At 35.8% G+C, this 16,932-nt stretch overlaps 4 protein-coding genes across 4 annotated transcripts; 1 reads left to right on the forward strand and 3 right to left on the reverse strand.

Moving 5' to 3' along the window:
* Positions 1 to 649: 649 nt before the first annotated feature.
* On the forward strand, positions 650 to 799 carry HETIRDRAFT_331559 (uncharacterized protein; the record flags this gene model as incomplete). The annotated part of the gene is made up of 1 exon (XM_009554494.1): positions 650 to 799. A coding segment is annotated over one exon (150 nt), but the record flags the coding sequence as incomplete, so codon positions are not given.
* Positions 800 to 3,828: 3,029 nt separating this feature from the next.
* Positions 3,829 to 4,026, reverse strand: HETIRDRAFT_18071 (uncharacterized protein; the record flags this gene model as incomplete). Its single annotated transcript, XM_009554184.1, has 1 exon — positions 3,829 to 4,026. A coding segment is annotated over one exon (198 nt), but the record flags the coding sequence as incomplete, so codon positions are not given.
* A 1,152-nt stretch (positions 4,027 to 5,178) lies between these two features.
* On the reverse strand, positions 5,179 to 5,418 carry HETIRDRAFT_108062 (uncharacterized protein; the record flags this gene model as incomplete). The annotated part of the gene is made up of 2 exons (XM_009554495.1): positions 5,179 to 5,221; positions 5,276 to 5,418. The coding sequence occupies 2 exons, from the start codon at positions 5,416 to 5,418 to the stop codon at positions 5,179 to 5,181; spliced, it is 186 nt and encodes a 61-aa protein (XP_009552790.1).
* Positions 5,419 to 14,583: 9,165 nt separating this feature from the next.
* Positions 14,584 to 14,862, reverse strand: HETIRDRAFT_331608 (uncharacterized protein; the record flags this gene model as incomplete). Its single annotated transcript, XM_009554496.1, has 1 exon — positions 14,584 to 14,862. A coding segment is annotated over one exon (279 nt), but the record flags the coding sequence as incomplete, so codon positions are not given.
* Positions 14,863 to 16,932: the final 2,070 nt, after the last annotated feature.

A 16,932-nucleotide genomic window follows, 5' to 3' on the forward strand; every position in this document is an offset into this window, starting at 1 on the left:
CCCGATATGAACTCTGTGCTTGGCGATCCTTCTATAAGTCCCATGAGGTATGCGATGGGGGTGGTCAAGTACAACTCTCTATCAGGAAAGATGACTCCCTCATTTTTTTCTTGAACCAAGGGTGGAGGGGAAGGTGAGTGAGAAGGTGAGGTTATAGGTGGTGTAGTCCTTTCTATCACCTGCAGAGGAGAAGGAGAGTGAGGGGATATAGGTACGTGGCATGCTGCTCTTTCTGCTGCTCTTTCTTCTTCCCACTGCTTCTGTCTTTTATCTTGTTTGGCTTGTAACCTCCTGTTTTCTTCCTCCATGGTATGTGTACCATACATTCCTGCATGATCATATATTTCTGCTATTTGTTCATCAGTCAAGGACAGTTCAGGAGATGAGGTAGTCTTTATTGACTCATCGACAAGAGTATTGTCAACAGAGGTGATAGAAAGGGTTTTGTTCTGAGACATGTGCAAGATGAGGAAGATTGTTATGAGTAGAATAGGGTTGTCGAAGTGATGAGGGGACAGGGAGGATTGAGTTAAAGTTTTTATACATTTCTAGGCTTGTTTGTCCGATATTTGCAAGAGCTGTCTTTAGGGGTATGCTTTTAGGGTGCCATATATTGTAAGCTTCCACAAGTTCTTTGGCATTCCTCAGGTTTGTCCTTGTAATCCATTTATTTGAAGAGTCTAGATATCCTTTCCAGCATACCAGGTACTGGTATCTGTATTCTCGTTTTCTTCCATTAAGAATTTCTTTGACTTTGTATTCTTCTTGTCCTTTTATGAGGTCAGGTGGTTGTTCGTAATTAGGACCGTGAGTGGTTGTTTCTCGATATGGTGTAATTAGGGAGGCATAGAACACGGGATGTATTTTCTATATGGGTGGAAGTTTCAGCTTGTATGTTATTGGCCCTAGTCTTTCCTCTATTTCGAATGGTCCATGTAGTTTAGGGGCTAGTTTATTTTTCAGGTGTGTGGTGGTTATATTTTTTCCCGAGAGCCAAACTTTTGGCCCTGCTTCTAGTTTGACTTTGTTCTCAATAGTTTTCCTTTTTATCAATTTTGCCGCTACTTCTAGGCTGGCTTTAGTTTCCTTTCATAACTGTTCCAGCTTTTCTAGTCTTTGTTTTATTTGAGGAATTTCAGACTTTGGAGTTATTTGTGGTGTGAAGGTTGGGTTGTAGCTATACATGAGTTTGAATGGGGATTGGTGTGTGGCCAAGTGTTCCCTAACATTGTGTGCAAACTCTGCATATGGTAGGAGTTCAGGCCAGTTTGTCTGTTTGTAGTTGCAGAATGCTTGGAGGTATTGTTCTAATTCTTGATTTACCCTTCTAGTTTCTCCATTAGTTTCTGGATGATATGCTGTGAACAAGGCCATCATTACTTATAGTTTCTTCCAGAGTTTTTTAGTAAATCTAGCAGCAAACTACAGACCTCGGTCTGAGATAATCTTCCTTGGAAGTCCATATTGTTTCCATATGTTTTTCATGTAGACAGCAGCTGTTTCTTCTGCATCTATGGTTTTTGCACATGAGGTGTAGATGATTCCCTTGGTGCTTCTATCTACGGTTGTGTGTATTGCATCATACGGTCCAACCTGCAGAAGATCTATGATGAAGTCTGTTGTGACCACATGCCAGGGTCCTTCCAGTATTTTATTTGGAATTAGCAGGACATGTGTAGGGTGTGTGATATTCTTGGTGTTTTAGCATGTGGCACATCCTGTTATATATTTTTTTACAAATGTTGATATTCCAGGCCATCAGAAGTTGTTGGATACTAGAACATATGTCTTCTATTATCCTGGATGTCTAGTTGCAAGTGAGTCATGATACATTTTTACTATTTTCTGCTTTAGTTCATTATTTGGTGGAACATATATTTTGCCTCTATGCTAGATGAGGTCATCTTCTGGATTCTATTCTTGTAGTCCTTTGGAGAGTGTTCTTGGTCCTGCCACTTTAATGACTTCTATTGCTTCCATTGCTTCTTTGTCTTTTGCCATAACATTTTTCAGTTCTTGTCTGAGTTGCCTGTTTAGCGTTTTGGCAGTGCCTTTTCCTGTTGCACTTTTGATGAATAGTTGGGGTTTTAGTAGTATCTGGTTTTCATTATCTAATTTCACCCCCTTCTTTAGGTCTGGATGCTGGGACAGAGCATCTGGACATTGAAAAGCACCGGGTTTATGTACCAGTATGAAGTCAAAGCATAATAGGAAGAGCATCTAGCGTGCTTGGCAGTGGGAGAGGGTTTGGGCCATAGAGAAATAAAAAAGGTTCTTATGGTCCAATCATATTTCAAATGGGTATCTCGCACCTTCGAGGTAAATGCACCAGTGGTCTAGGGCATGTATAACAGCTAGTAGCTCCTTATCAAAAATGTTGTAGTTCCGTTCCACTGTATTAAACAATTTCGATAAGTAAGCTACCGGGTGCCAGCCATCGCCTAGGACTTTCTGTGACAAAATGGCACCGGATGCAAAGTTGAAAGTGTCAGTTTCAAGTTGAAATGATTGGTTTCTATTGGGATAAATTAGTACTGGTATCGATGGAAAACAAAGTTTGAGGGTTTTGAATGCTGTGTTGCATTCTTTTATCCATACAAATGGGGTGTCCTTCTTTGTGAGGTTGTTTAGGGGTCATGCTATTGTGGCAAAGTCTAGAATGAATCTCTGGTAAAAGTTTCCGAAACCTAAGAAGAATTATACTTCTTTTGACTTGTCAGAGTTGGCCATTTGGAAATTCCTTCAACTTTGACTAGGTCCATGGCTATGCTATCCATGGAGATGATAAAGCCAAGATACTTGACTATGTCTACTTCAAATGTGCACTTGGAGGGCTTCAGGAATACGTTATTGTCCAAAAGTATCTGTATGACTTGGATTATCACTCATCAGTGTTCTTCCACTGTTTTGGTGAATATGAGGATATCATCCATGTATACTGTCATGACTTATACAATAATAAGGTCATGAAAGAAGATATTCATCATGGTCTGGAATGTCGCCAGAGAGTTGCAAAGACTGAAAAATATGACGAGGCATTCAAAGAGTCCAAATTTGGTTAGAAATGCTGTTTTCCATTCATCTCCTTCTGCGGTTCGGATGTTATTGTATCCCCATTTGACATTAAACTTTGAAAATACCCTTGTTCCTGATTTTACGATAGTTATGATTACATCATTAATCAGGGGTAAGAGGTATTTGTTCTTTATTGTTTATTAATTTAGCTTTCTGTAATTTTACTGGTCCGAGATCTCCCTCTTTCTTTTTTACAAAGAAGAACAGAGAAGCTTGTGGAGATTTAGACACCTTTATGGTTTCTCGCTCTAGGTGTTCTTGTAATATCTCATATAGCTTATCTTCTTTTTGTTCTGTTAAAGGGTATAGTTTGCACCCACTTGGTTCCCATCCCAGTTTCATGTCGGTCTTGTGATCCCATCGTGAGTGTTTAGGGAGCCGTTGTAAGGCTTCTTGGCTGAAAACTTTACCAAATTGTTTGAGGATATACGTGGGGACTATTTCTTCTATTGTACATTCATCATTTTTTTTGTTTGCTGCTTCTGCTAGTTCTTGTAACTTTCTATAAGAGGATCTGATATGGATGGCTTTGAGTGGGTGTATTTTAAATAAGTCTTTGTTATACCATTCTTCATAAAACTTAGAGAAGAAGCTTTCATCTTCTTATTCTTCTTTTGGTTCATCTTTTATTTTTGAATATCTGATGGTTTTCATACTTTTCTGCCAAGGAAGGATTTGTGCTTGTATGGTGAATTTGTGTCTGCTGACTAGGCACATTATTGTGCATGAGGAGAATGTGAGGCAATTTTTTACCCAATTGATCCGTGGGTTGTGCTTGTATAGCCAGTCCATTCCTAGAATGACATATTCTCCTCCTAGGTTGGCAACTAAGAGTTTGCATTGTTTGTCATGGTAATCTCCTTCATTATTTGTCATTCTCATTAGTAAGCATGCTTTGTCCATGATTTTTCCTCCTTTGTTTGGGATACCGTCCATGTTAAATACTAGGATAAACCTGCTAATTTTTTGAAGTGGTATTTTTTGTTTTTGGCAGAATCATTTATTGATGAGGAGTCCCCTCTGCTCCTAAATCGATTAATACCTTCGCTTTGGTGGTTCCTCTTCTATGCTTTAGTTGTATGTTTATTCACATAAATGATTTTTGATTGGATTTGGTGAGTCATACAACTATTTTTACATAGGGGTTCTAGTCAGGCCTATAGTATACTGAGAATATAGGCCAATTTAAAAATCTGTGTCCAATTCTTTCCACCTACTTCCTTCACTCAATTCTTGGAGGAGCGCCTCCTGTTTGTCCCACTTTATTCTCCCTATAAGCATCTGGACCTCTTCTTGGCTAATCTCAGGCTCCTTCTGACATACAAGTGCATTCTCTCTAGATGCGTAGGCTTGGCACGCTGCAAGTCTAGCCTGAAATGGGTTAGTCATTGCCATGCTTCTACCTTTATTCAGAGTTGCTGTCTCACCACTGTTCTGAGCTTTTGCCAGGAGTGCTCTGTCATAGCCTCTTCCTCTGCCGGCCAATGCTTTGCTAGCTTGAGCTGGGCGGTTCCCTATTTTTCTACCACTCAGTTGAACATGTTTAGTTCCCCCTTCATATACCCTAGACAAAACCCTAGCCGAGCATTGGCTTGCTATGTGTCCTTTCTGATGGCAGTAAAAATACCCACCCTCTGCATATAGTCTGGTGCATTTGTCATCAAATAGCAGGGTGCAGACAGCATCTATGGCCATGGGTATAACTGAGTTGTTCATAGAGGCAGGGGCATTGGAAGAGTCGTATCAAAAGGGGTTGTTACAACAGGGTACAGTGGTAGGGACCAAGCTTTTTATGCTCTGGAGTTCCCTTCATTGATTGTCAAATCTCCTGGTATATTTTGTCCAATTATTCACAGTGATCAGCATTTTTGGCAGTCTGTAGATTTGTTTGAGGATTTCTGGGTGTATGGCTCAGCAAAAGTAGTTGACTGTGGATTCCAGGTTAAATCCACTTTCCCTAGCCATCATGAGATAGTCTGTGACAAATTCATCTGCTGAGCATTTTCCCATCCTCATGGCGAACAGTTTCTGTTGTGCCTTCTGTTCCAGACTTTCATCTTTAAATGTGTTGGCTAGTTCCTTTAGGAATTCCTTGAATGTTCCCTATTTCAGCTTGGTCTCCGTGGCCTTGTATTCCCAAAGTTCTCTGTCAAAATAGTATTTTTGGGTGAATAATGGGGCTGTTCTTTCTCTTATATACGATAGCACCATCAGGATTTTGTCCATGTCTGATGTGTACTTCATTGGGTTGGCCAGGATGTACATGTAACATTTGTAAATCCATTCTTGGTATTTCAACCTGGTTCCATCGAAGTCTTTTGGCTTATTTCCTTTGTCCGACATTTCATTATTTGCATTTGTCACTTCTGCACTTGGTGTTGGATCCGGATTTGGGTTTGGATGTCTTAGGTTGCTTGGTCCTGGCGTGGGTTCCAGATCTTCTTTGTCTACAGGGGTTAATACTCCTGCTGGAATGACTTCTTCTTTGATATTTTCTTTAGGGATGTCAGCTAGTGTGTTTTCTTTGGGAATATCAATTAGGGTTAAAGTAGGTTTAGTTTGGAGTAGTGATTGTTCTGAGGGGTGCCTTCCTATCTTCCCAAGCTACCATGGGTTTTCAGTTGTCTGGTCCACCTACGTAAACCCAGATTCCTTTCAAGTTCCTTCTGATAGTTTGTCCAAGGTAAATAAACGAGTCCATGTGTTCCAAGTAGTCAGTTCCATATGGAACTCACCCTACTTCTCTTCCTTTTCCTTTGGAAGTCATGATAATTCGATCAAGAGAGCCCACACTAGCCTCAACCTGATCAAGGTTTGAGGATCAAGGCAACAGCAGCTCTTTCTGGCCAGGTATTATAAGGTATCGTACAGTAAATAATGTCAAGTGCAATTGTTTTGGTTGTACCTTCACTGGGTTGACTACCAGATAGGGATATTCTACAACCTAAAGCAACCCACACTGAAGTGGAATCGCCCTAATGTCCACTATATATCTAGGGTATAGGATCATAAAAAAAAGGTTGAAAATAATTCATAAGCTTATCTAGCCACTCAAAAGAGAATTTCCATAATCTTATAATACATTTCAATATTCTTGTTCTTGATTTTGTAAAGGATTACTATATAGGTATGGTATTATACATGATAAGCTAGTTTGCTAAATAGAATAGAGATTTGATGGGTATTTTCCATTAATTTCACATAGGCCCATATCTTAAAAGTCAGCAAAAATATTAAGATGTTATAAAAAGAAAAAGGCAAAAAATGAGGATCTAATGCATTACTATTGCTACAAGAGCTATTACTAATAGTGTTAACTTGTTTTCTTCTCATCTAGGCCCCTTGTTAATACTTGAGGTATATCTTATATAATTAGACTGTATCACTAATCTTAAGCCAAAGAATAAATTGTGTAAGATCCAAACAATTATTCTATTATAAAATAGCTTTTTCCTAATAGGTCTTCTATGCTACATAGCAAGAAATAATAAGATTGTGTTTAATAATTTGACTACTATAGTATACCTTATATAATAACAGATCATTATAGTTTTGTTAACAAACATTGGATTAGTCTTTTTGATAACTTGTGATATTCTTAATTTGCCAAGATTCAAGATTTAAATTGCTTGTTCTTTTTTTAGAGCTTTATAAAATTGGAAAATACTATTCTTTTGCTAGTGAAAACTATAAGTAAATAATACAGACTTATTTCTGTATATATAACTATTACAGTCAAGGTATTGACATAATTAATGTTAGGCCTTAAACAGTTTCAAATAAACTCATATCTCAAAAAAGACATAGTATTGAGATGTAAATATCTTAGTAATCTTAAAAGACTATTTTTATCATTTAGAAACCTATTTATTTAGTATAAGATTAGGAGTGTCTAATAAAAGCTTGCCTCAATGAGTAGCTTACAGATATGGGGCATTTATATGCTAATATTGGTAAGACTGCCCTATGTAGACATAATAAGCTTTATATATTTAGGCCACAAATTAGGATTATTCTTATTCTTGTTATTGGTATTTAATAGAACATATGTGAAAACATGCTTATTGTTAGCCTAAAATTTATCTGTTATTTAGAAATGAAGGTTAGGATTTAGACAAGCAAAAAAAGCTAGAGTTAGAGTCAAACCTTTGGAGAAAGATAACATTCAATGCTTAAGCTTGAAAATATACTTGTTGCTGCTGTTTTATTTATATATTTATTGCATAACTTATTAGGGATTTATAGACAATGGCCTAGATTTAAATTCAATAAAGAATCCTACTAAGATTAAGGTTCAGGGATATAATAGTTAGCTATATTCTAAAGAATATTCTAAATATTTTGAGAGTACTTATCAGAAAGGTCATGTTATCTGGTAGAATAACATATTACTGGATGAACAAGGCAGTATTAAATATAAGTATATGATGTATAAGAATACAATGATAGTTAGCAAGAGAATATTATATAGCAAGAAGGGCAATGTTAGACAATGCAATATAAAACAAAATTATGCATGCTAAGCAATCTAGGATATCAAGATACTAGCAGTAAACTATGGAGAGTCTTATAACAGTCTAAATAAACTTTGCTCAAGGAGATCTTGTTCTACCAAGCTAATTTACAAAGTATTTATTTTTGTAGAAAACCTAAAGGCCTAATCATAAAATAGTGAGTTAATGCAAAAAAAGAAGGGTACAAGAACCTATAAGAATATATGTTGAACTCCATAGAAAATGTGTCCTTTGACAATAACATTGAGCCTAAAACAATTAGTACTATTTGTGGTGTATAATATAGAAATTCCACTTGGTTGTGAAGATTGTAAAGAATGCAGCTAAGCTTAATAATGGTAAACTGCTTGCAAAAAGCATAGTTGTTATAGTGATTATACTTAAGAGTAAAACTTTTAAGATTAATATGCATCTTATGCAAAATTATAGACTTATAGCACCCACAAGTAAAAAAGACACAGCCTTTTAAAACACATGATTCTAAAAGCACTAGTTTAGGAGTTGTGTTATCATAGGTAAATGGTAAGACAAAAAAAACATATGTAGTATACTGTAAATCATGAGGGAAAGGATGAAGAGCAGGCCTTTTAGTAGAGATACAAGGAACTACACCAAATAAGCACCACACACATATTTGATGGTCAGAAGTCACAAATAATATGCTAGGGTATTTGTGATAAGCACAACATAGATCATTTAATGTCTTCTGCCATACTAAATTAATTCTAGTACTAATACTAAAATAAGCTAGTAAAAGGAGAATAAGAAAGACAAGATAGAAATATATAAGAATATAGACAAAAGGGTAAAAAGGCATATAAAAATGTACATAATTCACTATATTACCTCAATTAAGTAGTTAGAGATCTAGTCTAATAAAATGGCACCCTTGAATATATAGCAGATTGATATAAGAAATAGATTAGATATATAAAACTTATAGATGGCTAAAGAGAGGGGTTATACAAACTATTGCCAATTCTACCCTATACAATATCCAAAAAAGTGCTTGATTTTAAATAGCAATAATCTATATATATAGCAGAGTTAATATAGAGAAGATAGATTAATACTACTATAAATAATTGCCAAATAATCTGTATAAAACCTTTTTTAGGCTGCTTATCCCTTATCTATGCCTACTATAAACCTTGCTACCATAGTCCATTATTATTTTAACCTTATTCTACTAAGCTATATTCTAACTTTATTTTAGAGTTAGACTAGGCCTTATTTTATCATACTATATTCCAAGTATTCCAAGCAACTCAAAAAGCTATGTGTTAAGGGGGCTGATTACTATTGCCCCAATAAGCCTGACTACTACTAATACTATAGCAAGGTAATAGTATTTCTGCAACTTAACTATACTATAGACAATACAGGCCAATAGTATGTTGTTGTAAGTCTAAAAAAGTCTATATATAATGTTATATGCTTACCTTTTGCTACTAGTGCCCTTTGTGCCTATAATACTTGTTTTTTAAGCAAGAGCCCCTACTACCAACTTAACAGGTATATACTAATGCTATAAGAGTAGACAATAACTAAAAGGTCATTGAATGGAAAATTCCCATTCATGCTGAAGCAAGATTGATGAACCAGGTTTATTAATTCTTGGAAATAGATAATAAATTTATAGACTTACTATGATATAGCAAATAAGCGATGCTAGTATTTATTAATACTGCCTAGTAAAGAAAGAGTCCAAAGATAAGACAGATAACCTCAAAGCAGATTCTTCCAATCAGGTAAGTAATGTTCATGAGCTCTCAAGCTCACTATTACTTATCAATATATTAATAATATCCAGGAATATACTAAAAAGATTAAAAAATTGGCCTATATTAATAGAGACAACACTGTCCTTAATATTGTCATAACCAGAATATAGTGGATTATTAGAATTGCAGGCACTATATACCTAGCTTTACCACTGAAGGAGATTCTTATACTTGTACTGCAAATGAAGTAGAACAAGATACAAGTGCATATAAGAAAAAACAACAATAGGCCAGCTAAGATGATTAATTTGATAGGGAACAATATATAGACTAAGAACATGTTAAACAGAGTATAGATTATCTATTCTCAAATATAAATGATAATATGCTTTCTCTTTGAATAATTAAGTATAAAATACTAGCATAGACTAAGAATATAAAACAGTCTAAGCTAAGGCATAAAGTGTTATGAACTGCTCATTTAGTAACCTTAAGAATAGGAGGTTTTTCTCTAGGTTGCTTAAGAAGGAAGAGTAGAACAATGGTCTCAACTGTATATATAGCATAGGAGCCAGATGTGTATTGCAGTGTAGGCAATAGAATAAAATTGGGCAGTATGAAGACTACCCAAGTACAAAGACTGTGGTTTGAAGACCATAGTAAAACAAAGAGAATAGACTGAAGAATATTAGCCTATTCTATGGGCCTTTTATACTACTTTAGGAAAGGGTGTAAGAATCCTATATATGTATACCATAGGTATTTTCTAAGTTGTTACTCTCCAAGAACGACTACTCTTGCTTCTTTACTTGTCTCTTTCTGACCAGGAGAACAAGCAGCTCTATGCCTATGTGTGAGTAGTATGTGAGGCAGGAAAGAATGCTTATTGCAATAGGCTTGTGATATTTGACCAGTTACAGATGGTTCACTGGGAGTGGATAACCAAAAATATTATCTGTACCTCAATATATGCCTCAGGATATAAGGCCACCTAGTAGTTGTGATGATTGTATCAGAATAAACCACTATAAAGGCCCAATAAGTCGTAATCATAACAATACCCTTTTTTTATGTTCTATTTGCCTGGTAGAACAATGCCATGTGCTTTATCACCATTCCATATATAATTTGCTTTCGTGATCCAACAATGTATCGACTGAATGTGTCTTCTAGGATATGACTGCATTTCTTGGGAGGAAGACTGACTTACATCATTTGATCCTCTAGGAGTTTTCCATCTCTATTAAGCTGTTTGTTTGTCAATTGTTGGGGCATTCCAAACCCCTCATCCGTGGGATGTTCTTCCTTCATCTATCAATTTGTTTTGCTACTGGTCCCTGCCTAGTAGTCTTACCCTAGTTTGTGCTAGAATAGTATCAAGAAAGGCGTATGAATGTGAATGGTGGATAAATGAGTCGAAACTCAAGCTTATAGGTTCCAGTTATGTCATTAATTTCTTCTTCTTTTTTTCCAAGGGCCAAACCTTAGTGTTTTTATGATAGTCATCTATTCCATGATTATTGTTTCCTCTTGATGACAAGTAGCATCCATGAACAAGTAGGTTAATCACTTTACAAAGGCTTAGGCCTACTTTTCCAGACTACCACTATATTGTCCCAAGCAGTATTGCTCCCATACGGTGAGCTCATCTCTAGTTGAGGTCCTAGCCAATCCCAAGCAGTATTGCTCCTATATGGCGAGCTCATCACTGGTGAGGTAGTTTTAGTGTCCAAAGTTTGTTTGTCACAAACATGGGCCTATGGTGAAGAATACTATATATAGTGTTGGGTTCAAGGCAAGGATGTGAAGAGAATCAGACTCAAAGGGCACAGTAAGGAGAAAAGAAGAGTCTGACTCCTTTTCCAAGACTGCCTGTTTGTGTGCACAAATAGCCATTAAGACCATAACTGATTTATTTGTCAGGTCTGCAAGATATATCTACAATGGTAATTTAAATGTTATTCTGGACATTTGCTAGTTTTACATCATGGTGGACATCCATAGTTTTAGGTCAATTATGGACCATTAGGGCACCTTATGTTTTGCTGCCTAATAGTTTACATTTAAGGTTGTTTTAGACCTTCTTCATCATCAACATAGAAAGATCTATAAGGGAAGATATTTCTGCATGCTAGATCCTTTGTCAGTAATGTGCATAGGGCCCTAGACCAGACTTTGCCTTCCCAGATTCCACTGAGGCATGATAGGAACAGTTTATGGTATATCAAACCAGATAACTTATAATATTTCAAGATTATAAGACCACTTAGTTTAATACTATGAGGTAGGTGACTGCTATTGTCTGACTGTTATCCTTGAGTCATGATAAATATTACCCTCCAAGGATAAGGGTAGTTTACTGTCATTTCAGATGCTTGATCAACATATTTTTGTCAAAAATAATGTCAATTGACGATCTCTATGGAAAAAAGGAAAAGTAGTTTAACATTGTTATAGATATACTGCGCCTTTGTGATTCAAAGACCTAATACATGGTCCCTGTTTGTGAAGGGACAGTAGTTTATCATCATCTCAGACAAGGTAATATCTCCTATGATTGAGATATCACCACACAATCCCTATACTGAAAAAGACAATAGTTTATTGTCATTGTGGACATATTCTGCTGCAAATATTGCAGCAAAACAATACCTAGTTTAGCATCTTCCTAGACATTATTATCACTGGAGTAATTCCAGCTCCGATACAATCCCTATGGCTAAGGAACAGTAGTTTAATGTTATTTCAGATGCTTGACAGTAGAATAGACTTTTAAGAATGAATGGCTAGTTCTTGTAATACTTCTGCAATGTGAGCCAAAGGGAGTCATGTGATCTAGCCCTTCCTGACTAGATACTTGACTTGAAGCATGTGTCCTAGTTGCCTTCTGACTAGGTCTTAGAGTAGAATTTCTTGTACTTCGACTCCAAGCCTAGACTAGGTGCATCATGAGGAGATGTGTGCTCTTCTACATCCCTAGACTCCTTGCTTGGATTTGAACCAAGATAACCTAGTATTTTTTTACCAAAAAGCGAGTGAATATTGAAGTGCTTTAATTATTTATAGGCAGGGTTCTGCAATGCAGGTCCCCTAAAGACCTGCACTTTACCAGAATGCAACTACACTCTATAGGTTAATAGTAGTTTAACATCATCTCAGATAGGGGTAGTTTACCATTATTCAGATGAGACTAGTTTTATATTGTTGTGGACGCCTAGTAGTTTATAGTCATTGCGGACCAAGCCTTTGGTAGTTTTACACTGTTCCAGATATTATTTGTGGCCTTGCATTGCCATTGGAGGCAAGTGCTTTAGTAGAGGTAGCCCAGACTCCACTACCTCATGCATCAGCAAGTAGGATCCCTAATGAGAAAATGATCCTATAAAACTGGAGATCCAAAGTAGGACATCCAAATACCAGTCAGACCTTGACTGTGAGGGTCACTTTACTGAGTTATGTATCATAATCATCTTGGCCTTGGACTTTGCACTAGTTATGTATGAGCATCTTTGTTGTACCAAGATGAAGATATTAGCTTGTCGACATCTAATACATAGTAGTCATGAAGAGTTCCCTAATGTGGAAAAATACTGTAAAACTGAGGATCCAAATAGGATGCTCAATATATCTGTCAGATTACTCCTTGACAGTAAGAATATAAAAATTCCATATGTATGTCGCTATGTGAAATGTGCCTACTTATGTACCATATTCTACCATCACTAGATCATGGGCTAGTGGTTAGGTACTTCCTCTGCCTTTTTGTCTTTTCACAGTTTGAAGACATGCAGGTCTGACAGTTTAGACATCATTTTGGATATGGGGTAGTTTAATGTCACTTTTGGACAAGGGTGTACAGTTTAATGTCATGAGGGATGAACCTAGTTTTATGTCATTGTGGACAACTAGTTTTAGGTCATTTCAGACCCATCAGCCCTACTGACTATTGTTCTTGAGTAAGGATTTTCTCAACTTCTCTACCTCCCTTTCTTGTCCTGCTAGCATTTATTAATAATCATACCCTTGGTATCCATCTCCTCCTTTGTCAGGTCAGTAATAGGGGTTTGCCTTATTGTAATTTCCAGGATCATCTAAAGTATCCCAGGCATTAAGTTCGGACTGAGTCTAGAAGCAATCTCTTTGAGCCTCTGAATTAGCATGGCAAGCTTGGTGGCTGCTTCAGCTATTTTGTTCCTTATCTATATAACTGTTGTTCTTGGAAGCTGATATCTAATAGATCACACTATAGGTTGGAAGGGAGATTTATCCTATAGATATGAGTGATTAGATCATCTTGGGCTTAGGGCTAACATCAGGAAAAAACTCCATATCAAATTAACCATAGTTAAGCATAAATATAGCTAGATTTTTACCAATTACCATTAAGGATTTTTAGCTTACCTTCCCTCATAAGATCTAATTAGAGCTAATTAAAACTAATTTATTATATGGATTTCCAGAAAAATATCAACCAAACCAGTTCTATAGTTTCTCTACTACTACTACACCTCTAATTATAGAGTATGTATAGAGCTTACTAATCAAACTAAAGTCATACCTTATTACAAACTTGCTTATCACTAAAATTGAACCAATAACCTCATGCCTGCATACCTTGGACTAGTGCTCTGAACCACTAAGTCACAAGGTCTAAGTTAATTTGCCTAGTAACCTAAATATATTGATATAAATAAGACAATCTTAACATTTCTGATTTTCTTATACATTCATCTTTCATCTATTTTATATATAAAGGGGTCAATAAATACCTTAAAAATCAGGGTTTTGATATTTGAATTTAGACACTAGACAATAATATAGTAAAACAATAATAAAATAAAGAATATAATGAAAATAAGATTGTAGCACTTACACTATTATGATCATGCTTATCAGGCCTTTACAGCAGTCTATTCTGATAGGATTATCATAATTACTAGGTGGCCTTGCATTATGAGGTATACACTAAGATATAGGTATTATCCTTAGTTATCCACTACTAGCAGATGCACTTGTCACTAGTTGAGTATTATAGGATATTGCACAGATGGCTGACATGGGCTTATACATATATATCTAGAGGGAACAGAGCTCCTTGTCCTCCTCATTAGAAGGAAACAAGCGTAGAACCAAGAGTAGTTATTCTTAGAGAGTAACAACTTAGAGAATATCTACAGTATACATATACAAGATTCTTATATCCTTCCCAAAGTAGTATAAGAGGCCCATAGAATAGGCTAAGGACCTTTAGTCTATTCTCTTTTATTACCCTATAGTCTTCCTACTGTAGGACACTCTTGGATAGCCCTTGTGCTACTCTTATCTGCAATATCATCTACTTTTGTATTACACATACAGTTGAGACCATCATTCCACTCTTCCTTATCAAGCAACCTAGGAAAGGACCTTTGACTCTTAAGGTTATTAAATGAGCAGTTTATAATATACATAATTTGGATTTGAAATGTGTAAAATTGTAATTGGATTGTATATTCCAATGGGACTATAGTAATATGGACAATATCACCTTTATTTGTGTATTTGATTATAAAGTTGATTATGGATAATATATTCTAATTAGCTCAGATTATTATTTTGAATAATTAGATCTAATTAAAAGAGAAGGTTTTTTCCAGATATAAAGGGATTTATGAGCCATCATATATCCCTATTAAAGGCATATGGATGAGAGACAAGAGTTAGTATCAGAGAGAGCACACTGTTTATAGAGAAGTGCTAATGGATATACTGGGTATTTATAGTAATACAATCTGGTCTATTAGGGCCTCTTTAGCTATTTATTCCTAGTAATAATCATTACAACTATTAGGTGGCTCTAATCATAAAGTGTACATTATGGTATATACTAATATCCTTGGTCATTGACTTCTAGCAAGTTCTATTATTGCTAGTTGAGTATTATAGGATGGATACAGATGGCCAACACAGGCTTATACCAAGGTACTTACAAGCTAAGGATCTTTAGCCTATTCTCTTTATTTATTATAGTTTCTCTACTATAACCCCTTTATTCTTAGGTAGTCTCTATATCATCCATATCCAATACTATTTCTCTTATACCATTATATAGTCAAGACCATCATCCCACTATTTTATATTGTGTAACCTAGAGAAGAACCTACCACTCTTAGGGTTAATAAAAAAGTGGTTTATAACACTATCATAGACTCTTCTTGCCCCTACCTTGCACAAACTCTAAGCCTGCTGCCACATTCTTTCCCATAACCTTCCTTAGTAGGGTTATAAACTCCCTATTAAGAGAGTGTTATTTTATATACCCTAGAGCAAGACCTAGGCCAAAACTATTCTTTTGGCACTAGATAAATCAACAGATAATTCTAACACAATAATTATCCCATTCAATAAGGCACTCTTTGATTTTATATAGATACCAATTTAAATATCCTATCAAACTATAATAACTGTTCATACTAGAATGAGTATCATTTCTTTACCTTTGGTGATAGAACAGAAGAAGATTTCATTTGGAATGAAATAGAGAACTATTGGGACCCACTACCTTAGTACAGAAATCCTAAGCTAGTAATCTCCAATGATTTAAAGCAAGAAGAAGTCACTTTCTATTCAGACTCTAACTCATCATATAATCAAATACTAATCAATACCCAAAATACACACACTATTACCAATATGTTAGGACAAGCCTCAGGAACCACTCTTTCCACTCTTATACAACCTAGAAAAGGAAAGGTTAAACTTCCAGAACATTATATTGGTAATTGAACAGAATCTCAAAAGTTCATACTTTAATGCCTCCTTTTATTCACAGAGGAATCTAATAGGTACAAGTCCAACTTAGACAAAATTTCCCTTATACTCTCATATATAAGGCACAGCATAGTAAGCACATGGGCAGAAAATTTTCTGGCCAAATTTGTAGACACTAAAACTCCCAAGGACCTAGGAGCTTAGACAGATTTCTTGGCCAAATTTAGATTGCAATTTAAGGAATCCAAAAAGATAGACAAAGTATGCAGTACCCTTATGACATTCTCTCAAAGAAGAATGACTGTGGACAAATACTTTAACCAGTTCCTCCTTATAGCTATTAATACCAATATCACCAACAAAGAACAAGTACCTTATTACTAATAAGGGTTAGATCCAAAGGTCATGGATAAAATCTATGATAAAGAAACTCCACCTAATGACACAGATGCCCCTTACATAATAAAAAACCAAGTAGTGGATATAAACATCAATGTAACTAGAAAGTGGAATACTGACTGCTAAAAGCACACATATAATAGCAAGCCACCTAGACCTTGTTATCATTGCAGCAAATAAGGGCCATTGGAATATTGACTGTTTTTCTCTATGTAGAAGCATTCTATTGTCTCAAGGAAGCTTGAGCAAACCTATGGAAAAGGCAAGAAGAAAAAGTCATATAGTTGACCTTAAAAATAAAGATGATACAAGACCCATTATAGGAAACTAAGTGGGAGTATATTAAAGAATGGCAGAGGGAAGTCCTGATCACAATCATCAGTGAGTACCACAATCTGGTCATCTACTAGAACAAGAGGACACTACCTTATCCCAAGGACTCCTATAGCACTATCAATAATGCTACATAC

Source organism: Heterobasidion irregulare (genome assembly GCF_000320585.1).
Source record: "Heterobasidion irregulare TC 32-1 unplaced genomic scaffold scaffold_13, whole genome shotgun sequence".
Lineage (NCBI taxonomy): Eukaryota > Fungi > Basidiomycota > Agaricomycetes > Russulales > Bondarzewiaceae > Heterobasidion > Heterobasidion irregulare.